This window comes from Phoxinus phoxinus, assembly GCF_949152265.1.
Source record: "Phoxinus phoxinus genome assembly, chromosome: 6".
Taxonomy (NCBI): Eukaryota; Metazoa; Chordata; class Actinopteri; order Cypriniformes; family Leuciscidae; genus Phoxinus; species Phoxinus phoxinus.
In genome coordinates, this window is record NC_136881.1 from 34,535,236 (window position 1) to 34,554,879 (window position 19,644).

Genomic DNA, 19,644 nt, shown 5'->3' on the forward strand with positions numbered 1-19,644 from the left:
AAAGTCAGTTGTGTTTAGTTACTGAAGTAATCACCATTTTTTAACAAATTGGTTGAATGAATGATTATCATAAACCACTCAGAAACACAGTCATTGTTTTGTGATTGTAAATTGTGTTTTTGAACGAAGTGATTCAATGACTCACTCAGACAGTTAGTTAGTTATTTGAGGGTGATCTATATTGTATCTTGTAACTGTAATTCTCACCCTTGTCCACTTGGTGGCGAGCGCGCTTGCGGACTGTCAAGATAATGGTCAACGAATGGCTTTAGCCTACGTGACAAAGCTGTTTACAAGAGTTTTAATTGACGTCATTCAGAGGTTGAAACACGGATTGTACAATTACATGAGACTGAGACATGATACGGATTTCGGTAAGTCTCTTTCAACATATTTTCTGATGTTCATTCATGTTTATTTCGTTCTGTAATGTAGTAAAAAGGAAGGAGTTATCCTCGCGCCTCGCCTGGCTTTGAACTGAGGTGCTATAGTGATCTCTCGCTCGCGCCACAATAAAGAGCGCCAAAACGGTATGTTGTTTGCATTTTGTAATAAAATGGACAGAATTTGAACGCTGAGCCTGTTTTATATAAAAAGTAACAAAGCACAAACCTTATTGCGATTTATTGGACAAACATTCATGATGAAACCTGAAAAGGAAACTTTATTAACTCTTTCCCCGCCATTGACGGACATTTCCGCCTGTCCCTGTTTTTATTGTTATATGATAGAGGGCGCTATTACGCATCTTCTGAAAGAGTATTGAATCTCCTGAGACAAAAAAAAAACAAAAAAAAAACACAGGTGAAGAAGCAGAAACATGCGATAGCATAATTTAAACATATTAAATCATAAACCGCATGTAAATCAAAACAGCCTATGGTTACTGAATGAAATGTCGACCCAAGATGAGCTATGCTGGTCGTGAAATAATTAATTAATTTCACAGTTAAACATGCAATAAATGTAAAACACACAACAGGCTCACTGTGGTTGTTAGGCTAAACAGGGCAACAGGCTTCTTCCCTCCCTGTCTTCCTGTCTTGTCTCTCTCCCCCAAACCACCACACAGTTTGTCTGTCAGTGCAAACGCTTGATTTATGTCAACGTCGGCAGCCTGGAGTCAGATTAACCTCCACCTCACACACAAACTTCCTCGGCATAATATATCACAACAGAATCTTAAAGCCGGCAGTGATGCGTCGTTCCTCCTGCGTTTCGCCCCGTGTTCACCTCCCTTTCCGCCTTTGTTCCCACACAGCCAAACAGTACTGAATGTGTATTGCCATCCTCCAGGCTCACTTTAGCCCCAGGGCTGCCAAAGCGAGAGGGATTCAGGTCTCTCTACAGTCTCATCTTACTAGCACAAGTTCAAGTACGGAAAAAAAAAATGTTTCCATTCACAATCCTTTTCAAGTCTCCCTGTGGAATATAAGGCCAAGCGATTGATCCAGTGGGTATCTTTCCCTCCCTTTCATTTTTCACCGCTCTCTACACCTTTGTGTTTTCGTCCCGGTGTTATCAGAGCGAACACGGACACTATCTGCTGGACAGTGGCCAGCTGGCATCAGAAAAGTAGAGCTATGTGTGTCTGTGCATTGAGGAACAAGTTCTATATTTTTAGGTGGAATCAGAGGTCTGAAGCAGATCTTTGGGAGTTTGTCTTGATGAGAAGTGCTGCTCTGTGTGGGATTTTTCTAGAGAGGCTGATGTGCAAATGAATATTGATCAAATTCGTACGTCCTACATCGTGTCTACACTGGAAACGTTGACACTTCCAGATCTTTCACTATTTCACTAATTGGACTGTAGACTTGGCAACAGTGAGATAATGAGAGTTCCATATGCTGCAATTCAAAAGTGCACACGATTTGTTTTTACAGTCTAAAACAGAAGATTATATCTTGAAATATTACAATTTAAAACAACTTTTGTTTATTGTACAGGTGAAATTAGAAAAATTTGAATATCATGCAAAAGTTCATTCAGAAATTCAACTTAAAGCTAGGGTAGGTAATCCTGTTCAGAAATTTTTTTTTTATACTGGGTGAAATGGTCCTTCCATTCTGATAGTAGTCAATACATTATGTGTTCAGAAAAAGGAATGAAAAAAATCTGACCTCTGTAGCAGCTGTAGGACAATAAAAACTCTGACCAATCACTGCCATTCGGTGCGAATGTAAAGAACCAATCAGATGTCTCGTGCCCGAGCACCACTGCGTGCACAGCAGTGATGCGCGGGTCAATGTATAAACAACCCGCACCCGACCGACGTTTTCAACTAACCCGTCCGCAACTCGGACCGCAAAAAAAAGAAAGAAAATATTGTACCCGACCCGCTTCCTGACCCGCGTTTTTTAAAGTAGCTAGTAAATGCTCATCGCGTAATGGGCCATAGACGGAGGAACTAGGGGTGCGGGCGCAGCATTTTTCAGAATGCTGTATAGCCTAGTGTTTTGTAATAAAGGCTTGATTTATTCATTTATTTCGTTTCATTTTCTTAACAATTAAGATGCTGCATGTGTTTATCCAGTCTAATCGAAGTGGGGGTAGCTTTGGACGGAGCACTGACAGGAGGGGGCGGAGCTTAGAAGAGGTGCCACTTTCAAATCTGGCTAGCTCTCCAACATTACCTACCCTAGCTTTAAAAGGTGAATCTAATATCATTACATGCAACGTGAGATATTTCAAGCCTATTTGTTTTGATGATTATGGCTTACAGCTATGAAAACCTTTTCACAATATTCTAATTTTGAATTTGGGATTTTTAAGCTGTAAGCCATAATCATCAAAATTATAACAAATAAAGGCTTTAAATTATAAAAAGAAATATCTCACTTTGCATGTAACGAGACTATATAATATATTAGTTTAAGTTGTATAAAGTTGTATAATTACCTTTTAAGTTGAATTACTGAAATAAATTAATTTTTGCACGATATTCAAAATTCAAAATGGAATTTGCAACATTATACATTTATTTGCTGTCACCTTTGATCAATTAAATGCATTCTTTCTGAATTAAAGTATACATTTTTCATCATTATTATAATCAACAAAGCGGTTTACACCACAAGTGCCCGTCGTGGGTGTCAGTTAATGTATTAATAGCTTAGATGTATAACAGCTTTGTTAATTATAGTCAGTCTATATTTTGGCACGTTGCTTCCCTTTTTAGTGTAACAAATTAGAATGGTACATTTACCTTCAAATCTAGTTTGTGTTGAAATGTATGCTAACATATAATCTTAAAACAAATAGAGCAAATCACACAGCACCAGATCATTATAAACATTAGTAATGCTTCTGTATTACTGCAAATATATACATGGCTCTGTCGTACAATCGCCAACTTCTTCTTTTGAAATCCTTCCATTATTTGGAGTATTTTTAGCTAAAGTTAATAGTCTTTATTTTGTTAACCACGATCAGGCTTGATGACGCACCGAAGTGATACTGAAAGCCAACTAGTTTGAAAGCTCACCAGCAATTAGGCTAGTTATTTATACAGTAAGAGGAGAATCATTTCTTCTATCTTTTGCCTTTTTCAGGCGCCGGAAATAAATGACGTTACATCATTTCCATATTCATTCTGGTCAATTTACACATCAGAGGTACGTCGGGCTCCTCGGATTTCGTGATTTCACACTTCTAGGGCCAAGGTTTCTGCACATGAAAGAAAAAAATATATCAAACAAAATCATTTTTATACATCATATGCATCAGAGTTACTGCACATATTAGTAAGGGATTGATTGAAACAACAGTTCACGTTACAGCCTCGGTTATTGGGTTTATTTTGAGTGTGTTTTTGAGGAGGTTGAGCCTCTTTTGGTAATGTGGCGGCTTGTTTTTGAAGTTCTCTGCTGTGTTCATTGTTCTTTTGCCATCCCTTGAGCCTGGTGCACATGCCTCCATATTGTTCTACTTTACTGCCTCACCATCTGGCTTCTCCTCACAGACAATCCCTAACGTGATACCTGGCCACCAAGCCTCTCGTTTTCACATTCTCTCCATGTCTTCGTCTACCATGCTTCCTACATTCACTGAAAGTTGTGTGTTGTGTTTCATTTTCGCCCGTGCGGTTCCAGATTGAGAGGACTAAGCCAATTTCCACAGAAACAAAGATGGCACATGGTCAAACGTCGGGAATCGCATCTTGGCATTGGGTGTCTCCACATTGTAGGACACAAACAGTTTTCTTGTGTGTGTTTTTCCTGTTGAAATGCCATATTTCCCAGATGCGCTTTCCAATCTTCAACGTGAAAATGGAAGACAAGGTACAGCGACGCCATATGAGACGCAAAATGTGCCGTAAAGCTATTGCCCATGTTTCACCAAAGTGTGCCCGTCCCCGTAGCTTTCAGTGTGAAACGTTCACACACACGTGCCACCGCAGAACAAAGTCTCTTTTTATTTCCCGACCTTAAATTCACAGTGGGATTTTGATGCAGTGCTTGTTCATTTCTCTCCTGGAAGGCTGGGAAAGGTCCGTGCTGTGTTTTTAGGCCGTGTTAATGTCGCCACTGCTTCAGGCATTTGCTTTTATTGGTCTTTTATGTCTCTGACTTGTGTTTTTCTCCTAACATACTGTTTTTTTTATGTTCGTTATTCTTAATGGTTTTCTAAAGTCCCCGTCGCAATTCTCCAAACTCGCTAGCAGGTGTATGCACATAATTATACCCGCCATCTCGACAGAGCTCTTCTGGTGGGAATTGAATAATTGAATAACATGACAAACCACATCTTTCTTAGCTGTGTGCAAGGAAAACATTATAAACATAAAAGAACGTCATACAAATGCAGGAAACCCTCACACCACTTTCAGCAGGTTACACCCTCAACACCTTCACACCTTCATAATTCAACTCCTGTGTCTTCTGACATCATAAAAATAATACAACCACTAACATGAACATTATTAACATTATTCTTTCAGAATGTCATGATACTATAAACATGAACCACCTCAATCTTCTTAAATAAGAGGCTTATGACAAGACAAAATATTATGAGCTCATTTCCTGATGTGCTACCTTAACTATAGCGGTACTTCATTTTAATTTTATATATAGAATTTTTATTTTTTCTGGTATATATTTTCTAGTTATATTTATGTTTTGCTGGTTGTAATGTCTATTATTGCATAACACAGTGTATTAAATAGATATCATATTAAAGATGTAATTTTTATTTATTTTTATAATTTATTACTGTGCTTGTTATTTTCACGAGTCACAAGCTATTGTGCTTCTTTTTTCTGGTGGAGTGCCATGAAAATACAGTTTTTACATCATAAAAACGGCAGGAAAATTTAATTCATTCATTCATTCATTCATTCATTCATTCATGCATTCATTCATTCATTCATTCATTCATTCATTCATTCATTCATTCATTCATTCATTCATCTTTTCAAGTAGATTGGTTCAAATATGAGTGCCATGAAAATCCACTTTTACATCCTAGAAAATACAAAAATGTAGTTGTTTGATTGATTGGATTGTATGTATAATTGAAAAATATAAAATTTATATAAAATTATTAACCTGGCATCAGTGCAAAAACAATGATACTAGCCCTATAATATGGATATGGCTCTGAATTCTGATTGGATGAGCTGTTTCAAGTCATAAAATCATAAACTGTAGTTTTGCCGTATAGCAGAACATCTACCGGTGGATACATGTCAACCATTGCACAGTATAGACACCATCATACCAACTAGCTCTAGATGGAGTTTACTCTATATGCTTCCTCTATTTATTTCTCACTACACCTTCCCTTTACATTTATATCTAGAAGAAGTGACGGTCTCTTTACTGTGAATAATCCGTGTGCTTTTATTTTGCTGCCACTCCAAAATAAAACAGTAAAGGTAAGATTGCATTGTAATTTCACTGAAATCCATTACTGCCCTATTGGTGGTGGGACGCGCTCCTAGGAAGAGGCAAAAAGGAATTGAGCGATGGAAAATGGGAATCCTCCATGGTGCCTCAAATTAGATTGCCTCTGTTTGGAAGCGGTGTGTGGGATGTGTTTTTGAGACTGTCACTTTAGTATGGGGTCAGTGATGGTGTTCAAAACACTATCGTCTCTGCACTATTGCTGTGAACAGCAAGCTAACGTGATGGAGAAGTATTAGAGATTCGGGGAGGATTGTGTTGGCTAACAGCTCGTTTCTCCTACTAAATTATTCAGACTTGAGAAGCTGGGCCTATTCACTTGCTTTTGCGTTGGCTATATTGTACATGCAAGTCATTGGGAGAGCATGAATTATTTACTTTGTGTTGGTCCCCACAGAAATGTGAATGTTTTTTTTTTGTGAGCTGTCATGTGTGATATTTTTCAACTTTAACTTGTTCACAAGTAGTTTAAACAAAAGCATACGTAATGGTACATGACATGTTCGAGACACATTTCACTGAGTCACATTTTCTGGGAAAGAATGAAGAAGCAATCTTCAAAAAGAATGCAGAAGCATCATAAATCAAATATTTTTGTTAAATATTACAATTACTTAAAATATATGGAGCTTACAACGCCTAGTTTTACTATGCATATCCTCATCTGCATATCATTTGCATACGATTATTCATCCACGTGATAGCATGTTTAAAGGTACAAGACATTAGGAAAATATGAAATACGGATGTGCCGTCACATTACATTAATAAAAATCATTTAGTAGCCTATCCTTGCCTTGTTTTTGAATAAATAAATCAAATAGTGTAAAATACATTTCAGAGAAAGTTTTTCTCAATCCATTCCTTTCCACTGGCCAAATAGCAGAATATTTTAATTGATTTATATTTTTAATGGAAACCTCGCTGTGCATTATATTTGCATAATCTGCTATTATCATGGTAAGCAATTATCTCTGTAGTAAAAACATTGAAACACAGCATGCCAGAGGAAAAGTGTTCAAAAGCATTGCATCCACGACAAATATTTCTATTCATTGAATATAAAAAAATGCTTGAACTTCTCAGTAAATTTCATGTAGTTTATGTGTTTAACTCCATTAATGAGAATGGCATATTTAATCCAAATGTTTATATCAGAAGTAAAACATAGTTTAAATGATTATTTTATTGAAACTGTTATTGTGAACATGCACTGTATTTATGATTTGGACTCATAATGAAGATTTACGGTTTTCTTCGTCTGCCGTTAGATATGCGTCAGTTTCACTAAACGGCCCAACGCTCTCGCTGGCGCGGACATTTAAGGTATGGATATTTGCTTCAAGTGATAGGCTTGGTTATATTTGTATTATCTTTCTGTATACTGTACCTCTAATTTTCTTTAGTTTTTCTGTCTAAAAGTGACCAAAATACATTTAACTCCAGCTCACCATCGGTGTCGCCAAACTGCCCCATCTCCAAAACGTTCGTACATTGTCAAGTTTGTTTTTATAAATCATAACTTATGTGTCGGAAGTGGCGTACGCTTCTTCCAGGGCCTGTTTTGTGCGTACGCAACGGTTATAAACGAGGCCCCTGATCAGTCCGATTCATGAATGAATCATTCAGACTGATTACATGAAAAGATCCAACTCTTGAATCAATATTGAATCATGAATTAGATTGCTACTTCACTTCAGTGAATTTGTAATGTTTGGTCATGAATTTTAAGCTGTTCCTCACACACAAACTCTTAGTGTGTGTTTACACTTGAGATGTTTGGTTCAATTAAAACGAACCCTGGTGTGATTGCTCTGTTAGTGTGGTTCAGTTGAATAAGTGTAAACGCTGCCATCTGAACTCTGATGCGCACCAAACAAGCGGACTGAAAACACTGAAAAGATGGGTCCAAACGAACTCTGGTGCGGTTCGAATAATATATGAACGCAACACGGACCAAAGACATGTAAACAAACCAATAACGGGACATGATGTCACAAGATGCGACCCTAAAAAGGACAAAAAGTACAAAAACTCCATTTTTTTTCTCGTCATAGTCGAGTCGTGATGTTACCCATTACAGTTCAGTACAGCATCAGAGCCGCGTCTCAGCTGGTCAAAATACCATCACATGTAGCTACGCACATACAACTACCGCATTTATCCCAGAACACAGCATTGTTTTGGATGTTCAGTAAATTCCGTTCTGAAATATACGTAATAAAAGCCGACCAATCAGGTTGTAAACATATCCCTATGCCTTTAGGTTCGGTATCTTTATGTTTGATGTTAAAATGCCAATGTGAACGCTAAATGGACCAGGACTAAATGTTTTTTTTTTTGGTTCGGACTGACCAAACAAACCAAGCGAACCGTACTACAAGTGTGAACACACCCTCGAAAGAAAAGGTCCTAAAAGTTTTTTTTGTTGTTGTAGTTTTGTAGAGGTTCCCCAAAGAACCTTTCAGTAAACAGTTCTTAAAAGAACCACTTCTTTTTTTTAAGAATCTAAAGAATTTTCCCACTATAAAGAACATTTTGTACAATGGAACGTTTCCACGAATGCTAAAGGTTCTTCGTGGAACCATCATGATCAAATCCAATAAATAACCTTTTTTTTTTAAGTGTGCATCTTTAGTGTGGAATATACAACATTTGAATGAGAGTTGTCATATATTTTGAAAGAATCAGGCCAGGATGTTCTTCAAAAATTCTCCTTTTGTGTTCCATTTCCTCCGAAGAAAGAAAATTCATAAGGTGTTTAGAGTGACATGAGGGTGAGTAAATTATGACAGAATTGATCTTTTCCGATGAACTATTCCTTTAAGCCTCAAATAGCAAATATACATTTGCTTGTATTATTAAAGAGCGTTATATTCCCACACAGAGGTTGGATAAGAGAGAGAAATCGGTGGGCAAGACATGGGACACAAGCATATTTTACTCCGCTGAAATAGGCAACACTCAGGAGAACAAGAGAGGTGGAGGCAAAAATAGAGATGGCAGGAATGACAAGACAGAGTTGCTGAGATAAAATGTGGGGTTGGAGGGGAAGGGAGAGCGAGTTCAGGAAAAGGAAATCAAAGTGAAACATGAAACTCTATTAAGCTTTTGGAAAATAAAAAACACAGGAATCGGGTACATGCAGTGGATTTTGTAGAGTTGACAAGAACTGTGGGTCTTTTTTTTAAAAAAACACACAAAAAAAACACAGGAATTGTATTTTGTTATATAATTTTGTTATTGTATTTTGTGTTTCTGTATTTACAGGCATATTTTTTCATTTTAACATTTAGAGACATTTTTCAATCTTAGTATATCAAGTTGTATATACGTTATATATTATGTACTTTATAATATAGGCTATATAAAACTAATATATATATATATATATATTAGTTATATAGCCTATGTATATATTTTTTTCTATTAATTTATCTACAAAAAACATTTACTGTACACCTTTAAATGCAATGTGATTTTATAAAAGGATTTTAAATGTTAAAATCAACAGCTTTATATATATTGTGGTTGTCGGTGTTTTTTTTGTGTGTGTTTTTTTAACTGCTCCTCATGTGACCTGTAAAGTGCTTCTCACTAGTTCAGAATATATTTTCTCAGCAATAGCACCTGTTGTTTTGGTTGCAATGATAAACGCATAGAGTACAAACACCTTTCAGCCCCTCTGACGTGCCATTGCACATCAATATATTGTGCGAAAAAAAAAACTTTAATTTGAAACATCGGTTAGAAATGCTGGTATCATTCAGTAGTCTCTTATCTCTGTTAGGGACATGTTCCTACCGTCCGTGCTCACGTCTGTATTGCAAGACTGTAAATATCATTAGCCTTTCCAAACAAATCAGCGTATGCTCTGGATCAGTTGTCACTGTTATGCCCAGGGGTTGCAGGATGATGTTAGTTTTGCTATTTGTAGAACAAGGCAGAATTGCTCAGCATATGCTCAGCAGATTGTGTTTGTCTTAGCGAGCTATTCCGCTCATCGCTGAGGATCAGGGTAATATAAATAGCCAGGAAAAAGAACAAAAAATCTGCGAAAGACCCTCATGAATATAATTTGCAGAAATCTGTTCAATCATTTGAGTTCGGCTGAGGTTCACAAATTCCAATCTCGATTCATTTTGCTGGGGAATGTACTCATTTCGGCCAGGTTATGAATGGAGCATGGACACACACACGGACACATACACACACACGCAAGCACACGCAAGCACACGCACACACACACACACACACACACACACACACACACACACACACACACACACACACACACACACACACACACACACACACACACACACACACACACACACACACACACACACACACACACACACCTATTATCATGAGGACTCTCCATAAACATAATGGTTTTTATACTGTACAAACTGTATATTCTCCCCCCATCACAGACAAGAAACTAAATGCCTTCTGAATGCCATTTTGAAAATGTTGCTTCTATTTGCAGATCAACTGATTATGGCAGCACTTATGAGAGACTGAATGATAAAGTGGGAGTCAAGACCGTTTTGAGCTACCTCTATGTCTGCCCCACCAACAGGAGAAAGGTAAGAGGGCTTTTCTTCTCTTTGACAGACTCCTGATTCAAATAAAGCTAGTTATTTTGAAATATTTCTTTATTTTCTGTTTTCCAAAAGTCTGTAAAATGATTATATACCAACCTGAACAACCTGCAGCAATTCTTGGAATAATGAGCCAAAATCCCACCCGAACAGCGTTCATTATTATATTATATTATATTATATTATATTATATTATATTATATTATATTATATTATATTATATTATTATAATAGTTATTCATACAATTATTTTATTTTATATTCAGATATTTAATTTTTGGCATCTTATATTATTATATTATATTAATATTGTGCACCAATATTATGCTAAAATGGTTTCAGTTCAGTTAGATTTTTTAAAGGACACCTATTATTCTACTGTTTACAAGATGTCCCCAGAGTGTGTATGTAAAGTTTTAGCTCAAAATACACCACAGATAATTTTTTATAGCATTTTAAAATTGGCACTTTTTGGGCCTGAGCAAAAACACATAATTTGTGTGTGTGTCTGTCCCTTTAAATACAAATAAGCTGCTGCTCCCGGCCCCCTTTCAAGAAGAGGGCGGAGCTTCAAGAGCTCATTCTCCGGCATACCAGCAACAAAACAGGACAATCTGTTGACAATGATGGCCAAAATCTCTCTCTCCCTTTCATTATCATCAATATACACTTCGAATTACACAGAAACACTCGTTATAATTAATAGTAAACAAATATACTTTATGCCTTTTCGGGGGTGCTTAATAAACTGGTAAACTTTATATCCGTAAACCCACTATGAACTGTAATAAAGTGTGTCTCCCTTTCATTACTGCCGTGACCAGTATCTATCCGGAGACTATAAGCTGGATCACGAACAGCTGGTACTGATCCCTCCTTGAGTAACAACTTTTTAGCAAAGCCTGCTTTGTACTGATCCTCGTTCACAAAGAAGTCTGGAGTGAAATAATTTTCTCAGACATAAACGAATTTAGGTATATTTTGGGGCGCATTCCCTTCAAAATAAAACTAATCCTCTGCGTCCTCAGTGGCTCAGATTATGGGAGAAAAAGTCTCTTATGTTCCCTCTTACATTCAACAACAGAACACCGGGATTGATTACGAGACATTGTTGTCGCTACAGCTGCTCGAGCGTGGAGAAATAGTGTACAACTCGCTGAGAGCGGAAACTATGGTAATGCAAGACTGTCAGTCAGCGGCCGTGGGCGGAGCCAGAGCAGTATGATGTCACACTGCTCAGAGAATCAAAACGGCATGTTTAATGAGACTGCTTTGGGTTAATGGAGATTTAAAAACAAGGAGTGGGTGGATTTTTATCACTGTAGGGTGATTGTGTTCACACAATGCCAACACACATATGTCCAAACATCATGTAAAAGTTTTTTTTTTTTTTTGCACAATAGGTGCCCTTTAAGATTAAGATTTTTTTTATATATATTTTCGAAGGACGTTTCTTATGCCTGAAAAAGGCTGAATTTATTTGAAAAAAATGCATTACATTCACCGGCCACTTTATTAAGTACACCTGTTCAGCTGCTAATTAATCCAAAAATCTAATCAGCCAATCACATGGCAGCAACTCAATGCATTTAGGCATGTGATAGTCAAGACGATCTGCTGAAGTTCAAACTGAGCATGAGACTGGGGGAGAAAGGTGATTTATGTGACTATGAACTTGGCTGTGTGCCGGATGGGCTGGTCTGAGTATTTCAGAAACTGCTGCTCTACTGGGCTTTGCACGCACAACCTGGGTGAAAATGCCTTGTTGATGCCAGGGGTCAGAGGAGAATGACCAGACTGGTTTGAGCTGATTTAATTTGAGTGTATTTAGGTTTATAACGGGTCAGGTTCTAACCTTATTGATGAACATGAATTGTAGTTTGCGAGTAAAGCTGCAACTTCCTCCATCAACGTCAGATGCCCTCTTAATAATCTTCTGATGCGTGCAGTACAATTAAGTGAAAATCTCTGCGCTGCGTAAGCGATAAATCTATTAGACAGTCTATTAGGGAAAGCACTTTTCTTCCTGTTTTCTTCAAAAACACGGCTCAGAACGTTAAGTGCAATGTGAGTGCAGGCCAGCAGGGAGTCAAATAAACACTCGTAACAACCCGAGTTCTGCAGGAGAGCGTCTCTGAACACGGCGAACCTCGAAGCAGACGGGCAACAGCAGCAAAAAACACACCAGTGCCACTCTCGTCAGATCACCACATTTGGACAATAGAAGATTGGAAAAATGTTGCCTGGAGTCTTGATTTCTGCTGCGACATTCAGATGGTCGGGTCAGAATTTGGCGTAAACATGAAAGCACGGATCCATCCTGCCTTGTACCATTTGTAATGGTGTGAGGATATTTTCTTGGTACACTTTGGGCCCCTTAGTACCAATTGAGCATTGTTTAAACGCCACAGTCTACCTGAGTATTGATGCTGCTCATGTCCATTCCTTTATGATCACAGTGTATCATCTCCTCATGGCTATCCAGCAGGATAACACGCCGCCACAGAGCTCAAATCATCTCAAACATGACAATGAGTTCACTATACTATAAATGGATCTTAATCCAATAGAGCAGCTTTGGGATGTGGTGGAACGGGAGATCCGCATCATGGACGTGCAGCCGACAAATCTGCAGCAACTGTCAATAGGAACCAATAGCTCAAAGAAATGTTTCCAGCACCTTGTTGAATCTGCCATGAAGAATTAAAGCAGTTCTGAATGCAAAAAGCGGGTCCAACCTGGTACTAGCAAGTTGTACCTAATAAAGCAGCTGGCTAGTGTAGTTTTACCATTTAAAAATGACCGTTTTCTATTGTTATATATATATTATTATTAGGGGTGTAACGATACCTTCATTTCACGATTCGATATATATCACGATACTGAACTCACGATACAATATTATTGCGATACTCCCAAGACATATGATAAAAGGTTAACAAAAAATGTACTGTTGATTAAAATGCTAACTTTGATATTACATTGTGGGTTTAAATGAACAGGTTTGGACTTGGTGCTTGTAATTCAAAGACAATGGTGACACCAGAATAAAAATATTCATGATTCTGAAGCTGACCATTGCATTATTATACATTATAATCAACATTATATAGTAGTTTAATGTAGTACTGACACTAAAACTCTGAAAACATGATTTTTTTTTCTTATACAGTAATTTCTATTTTGGGTGAACTATCCACGATACATATTGTCACTATCCACGATACGTATTGTTGCATTTTTGTATTGCGATATATTGTGGCACGATATATTGTTACACCCCTAATTATTATTACAAAAAAAATATATATCTGTAAATGAAAAGCTGAATTTTCAGCCGCCATTACCACAGTCTTCAGAGTCACATAATCAGTCAGTACTCATTCTAATGTGGGGCTCAATAAACCTTTCTTCTTATTATTATTACTTCACATTATTTATTTATTTTCTAATGAAAGAAAATGTAAAGACAGCCCACAAACATCCCAAAATAAGACACAGCATCATACTATTCCTTCAAGCTTACCTTAAACTTTCATCGCTATCTGCCCTCAGACTGTTTATTGGTCCCATTAGTGCAATTTCCCATTAGAACAGATGGATGGTCTCCTTGGAAAAGCTCTAGATTTTTAGTTTATTTCTACTTTTGTGAACTGTATCTGCTCAGTGGACACGCACAGTGCACAATATGCATCATCTGAAGGTATCGTTGTTGTTCATTGGCTCCATGCACAAACTGGATTAATGCGTCTGCTTGTTTCCCTGACTATGTGGGCAAACACAGTCCCAATAGAGAAAAGGATTGACTCTGGCAGATCCCATGGCTATTTTCAAATAGGGCTAAGTTTAGGCCTATAACCTTTAACAGAACACTTTTCCATTTGAGAGATGGGCATGACATTTCCGCAGCTCTGCCTGAGCTCTTAAATGGGAACTTGCCAAGAATCCAAAGTGCTTTGTGTGCGGCTCTTTTAGCACCCGATGGAGACGAGATTACATGCTGATGCGGAGATCGCCGACAAATGAGCCCGTTTATATTTCCACCACTCTATTTGTTATAAAACACAGTTGATCGGCCATGACATGATTAATTTGAGACTCTGTGTCCTTTTCCTGCTGTTTACACTGCCTTACCGGCGCTGACACCAATCTCGTTCAGCGGCGAGAGGCTTGGTGTGGGCCATTAACTGTGCGCTGCATGCAGATTAGTTTGCAGGATGGTAGCCGTCTGCGTGTCGGCAGATAACAGAGAGCCCTCAACACTATTGATTGTACTTTGCAACTCTCCTCACTCCTTTGTTCAGCTCAGAAACATTTGTTCACAGTTGTCATGTTCTAGTGACTTGAAAACTTAATTATCTGCTAATGCTCCATCAGTATCTGTTTGACCTCAGATGTGCGGTTCCCCGCTGTACAGCCCTGTTGTGACTCGCAGACCCCGTCTACACCTGGTATTAACACGGACTTTCCTAAATAGAGGTGTAAATTGGATCCGTTTTGTGATGTGATGTCATTCTGATGCACCCAGACAACATAATATACGATCAGTGAGGCCGATGTAGATGCAAGTCAATCTTTTAGCTTGAACATACACTAAAAACTGTGAATGATTAATGGAAAAGTCAGAAGACTGCAGCTCTACAGTACATTATCTGACTGTGATCCATATGTGCATATAATCTATAGAATATTCTGCCTCGCACACTAAAAAAAAGTAGCACATTTTTGCAAATTTTGAACTTTCATTACAGCATATCCAATATCCATATATCACATCAGTAAAGGGTGAAGATCTCCACCCATTCATTTCATCTCCAGGGTAAAATGGGAATTGCTAGCGCAAGCATGTTATGCTTAGCTCTATGAGAACACTGTCAAGTAAAATTGTCCAGTACATCTGACTATATACATTCTTGAAATAAAGGCATATTGTTCCATGAAGAACATGTAACATCCATGGAACCTTTCCAGTGCACAAAATGTTCTTTATAGCAGTGGTTTCTCAACATTTGTGTCTCCGAGGTCCCTGATTGTCCATAACACTATTCATATTTTCCAGTTGTTTATAATCTAGAAGGATGGGGATTTTTTTTACTAAATTATACAATACATATTTTTTAAGAGTTTATTCATTTACTTGAGATTTTCAGGTCTAGAAATCACTTTTAATATTCCCTTATACATCCATGTTTTCCAAGACTGTGGGAATTGTGTTGGGAAAAAAGTTGAGGGGGTTAAAAAATTAGAAATTTCTTGATTTTTAATTGTTTTGTCATGCTTGTTTTGTCTTATTTGTAATCCTTTTAAGTCATCTCGAGGCCCCTTTGTAAATTCTGTGAGGCCCCCTAGTGGCCCACTTATTCTATATATTAGAAAAAAATTGCCGAGCACACACGGAAAATCACACGATATCCTCCGTAATTTTAACCAATCAAAAATCGGTTGAGATTCAGGAACCTCTCTGATTGGTGGAGCTCACAGTGGGTTCCCGGCGGGTCGTAATACACATAATTCTGTCGTTATATTCAGCGTTACAACATAACATGTTATGGACAGAAACATAAATCAGTGCCTATGATGTGACTGGAAGTTGTTCTTCCTGAGCACTAAGTTAACTACACATAATGCGCAAGTCTTTTCCCTTCGACAACAAACGCTGCTACTCAATGCAATATTACGAAAGATGATTAGACCCTAAAATCTCTGAATTGCATCTGACAAGCCCAAAGACACCAGAAGACACAAGGGGCCCTTTTCCATCTTCTTATAATGATAATGAACAGTAAAAATCGGGGGCCCAGGCCAACAAAATCCTGGCTGCGTTTCGGCTGACTGTTTATTGCCGCTTAATGAAAAACAATTTATCTAAATCACCGCCCCGGAGGATTCGTAGTTAAAGCTTGTGGAGAGAGAGGTGGGATTTTTGTCAGTGACAAATGCACCACTGTTTTTCCAATTCAAATCCAGTTGAGGGAAGAAAACAGCCGTTTACATTAAGGGTGGATGGAGGCGAGAGAAAGAGTGAGACGATAGAGGTAGGGAGGTCTCGAGCTTATGTTTCACAGTTTGCTTGCTAAATATTAACACGTCTAGATGTCATCTATAAGCGTGCGCGCTTAAATTAATGTGCGACGAAATGCTTTAGAGCCTGTTAGTTTCCACTTAAACTTGTATAACTTTGAATATGCAGTATATGTGCCATTTTTTCCCAGCAGTAAAAATCCGTAATGAAAATGTCTGCAACTGTTTTTAGCACTGAGGCTATCCTCGTATGACAGTGAACACGGCGCCTGGCATTCAGGTGCGAGCCCATTTAATGTGCAGGCAGGTGTACTTACCCTTTAATTATCATGGAGATCAGATGCAGCTGCCCAGTCAAGCACGGGCATAAAAAAGAAACCTTTTCCGTAATGCAGCATATTCAGTACCAGAAGAGTTTTAATTAAATGGTTTGCCCATCCACAGAGTTGCCTTACAGCCAGAAACAATTTAGGAAGAGCTTGGAAAATAAGTCAAGGTCAGTTCTAAAGTGGAACCAGTTTGCTCAGTGTGTCACTATTATTCCATTTAGACTGGAAGTAATGGTCAACCTTGACCTAGTCTGAGCTTTAGTGCGGGGTTTAAAGTTTTATTGGAGGAATAGTTCACCTAAAAATGACAATTAAATAGAGCAAGTCATACCGTGGGGATTTCCACACATCATTCTCCTTTGTACACACAACCCTGTGTTTTAGCAGTCCCTTGACGGTTCACTCTGACAGACATATAATTGGGAGGTACAGAATGACAACTGATATTTATTTGCATTTTAAGTCAGTAGTCTGCTATACTGTTATAAAGATCTTATTGATTTACATGGCATCTTACTTTTTGGCCATGAGTTTTCAAACTATTATTTCACATGTTGAGCTTTGCTTTTCTGTTTTTTTTTTTTTCTTCTTTCTTAGATAATGGTGCTGACCGACCCGGAGTTTGAAAGCAGTGTTCTCATCAGCTCAGATGAGGGTGCCAGTTATCAGAAGTACCGCTTGAGCTTCTTCGTCTTAAGTCTGCTTTTCCATCACACACAAGAGGACTGGGCATTAGCCTACAGCCATGACCAGAAGGTAAGCATTGCTGATTCTGTGCAAAATAATGAGCCCCCATGGTAAAAACCACAGTTGTGACCATTGTTATTTTCTTAATGCACATACCTGGTCGCATTGAAAATGACTCATCAGCTCGTGTTACTCCAAAAATAAAGGTTCCAAAAGGGTGTTTTCGCAGCACTGCCGTAGAATAACTCATTGAATAGCAATTGTCTCATTGAGTAGCAATTGTTCAGTGTACAATAAGAAACTGAGTAGTGAAGGGTGTTTTCTGATTGTTTAGGCTGCATAAAGTAGGCAATCGTGGCGATTTCTGTTCCTAAACGGTGGTTCTTCGTCTAACAGCGAGAGAGGTTCAAAGACGACCATTGTCACGTCTTGCGACCAAGAATTGCCTGCGAGACTTTTGACTTTTAAAGGTGTCCTTTTATTTGGCAGTGATTCATGTTCGTAGTCGGTCCTTAAAGAAAACCCATTGAAAATGTGTGAACAGAATGGACATCCAGAAAAGGGAAATTAGCTAAAGCTTGTAAATGCATGTACATCAAATATTTCTGTCCACATTTTGTATTAGTCTTGTGATGTATAGGCTAGAGTAGACAGATCATTTGTATGGATTTATTGTTTTATAGCATCTGAATGTAGTGTACTGTTCAAAAGTTTGGTGTCAGTAATATTTTTATTTAAAGAAATATATTTATTCAGCAAGGACACACTAAATAAATCAAAAGTGACCGTAAAGACATTTATAATGTTACATCAGATTTATATTCCAAATAAATGCTGTTCTTATAAACATTCTATAATCGAAGAATCCTAAAAAAAGTATCATGGTTTGCGAAAAAATATTAAGGAGCACAACTTTTTGAAAAAAAGTTTTTAACATTGATAATAATAAGAATTGTTTCTTGAGGAGCAAATTAGCATATTAGCATTGTTGAAAATGCACTTTTTTTAATAAATATTTTCAAATAGAAAACAATTATTTTAATATTTCACAATATTATGGTTTTACTGTATTTTTTGATAAAAAATACTTTCTTGGTGAGAGACTTTCAAAAACATTAAAAAAATCTTACTGACCCAAAACTTTTCAACAGTAGTTTACATGTTCCAAGTGTGATTTGTAAGCATGTGTGCAAAAAGACTGATAATGTCAATGTAGAATCCTTTTCACTTCTGTCTCTAAACTTTTAGTGATAAAACATGGAATATCTCAGCCATACTTCAATGTGCGTGGAGACAGTCATGCTTACTCGCTCCAAAAATGACACGCATTAATGCCGTGGCGACATGGCACTAAAGTGTCTCATTTTCTGAATGGACAAAGGTGGCTGACACTGTGTCTAGTCTCATCAGATACAGAGCAGAACTGTGGATTAGGTCAACACCTGAAACATTGTCTTATAGAGAGGTGTCAGGCTGGTCAGGTCCACTTCTTGATGATTCATTAAAAACAGATGGTGGTTTAGGCCCAGCTTTCTGCCTTTCCTTTAAAGAACTCCTGCTCAGGCCCTTTTACAATAAAGGAGCCTCTGGGAATCTGGCAGAAGAAATAGCAATTGATCCCTGCTCACTCTCTAAGCCTGGTTAACTGAGGTTTCATTGACCAGCAAAAGTCCACAAAAGCCATTCGATGTCTTTAATGATACTAATAGCTGACTCTAAATGGCCATTTTATGCAACCGTGAGGAAAACGATTGCTACAGAAACAACCACGGCCATGAACGTAAAGATACACCAAACAAGCCTCACTGTATTTAATGCAATTGGCTTTTTTCTATTAATGCAATATAACATATGCTCAATCAATAGTATTTGTTGCATAATGTTGATTACTTAAAAAGAAGCAAACATTGAGGTTACAGTAAGGCATTTACAAAAGAGGTGATTGGGGCCAATGTTTGAGGATTTTAAAAACAAAAACGTGAAGCTTATAATTTGACAAAAGTCCTAACATTAATTATATTGTTAAAACAATTATTTGATGTTGCTGTTAAATCATCATATTTACAGTCGTTTTTGGGTTTATACCATTGTTTT

The 19,644-nt window shown here is 37.7% G+C and overlaps 1 protein-coding gene across 1 annotated transcript in view; it reads left to right on the plus strand.

The window, feature by feature from the left end:
- The first annotated feature begins 256 nt into the window (after positions 1–256).
- The window catches only part of sorcs3a (sortilin related VPS10 domain containing receptor 3a), a 124,161-nt gene continuing 104,773 nt past the window's right edge, over positions 257–19,644 (plus strand). The window contains exons 1-3 of the mRNA XM_079616912.1: positions 257–374; positions 10,399–10,498; positions 17,461–17,619. Of these exons, the coding sequence (XP_079473038.1) occupies positions 17,464–17,619 (156 nt within the window). The 5' untranslated portion in view covers positions 257–374; positions 10,399–10,498; positions 17,461–17,463. The remainder of the gene's footprint in view (positions 375–10,398; positions 10,499–17,460; positions 17,620–19,644) is intronic.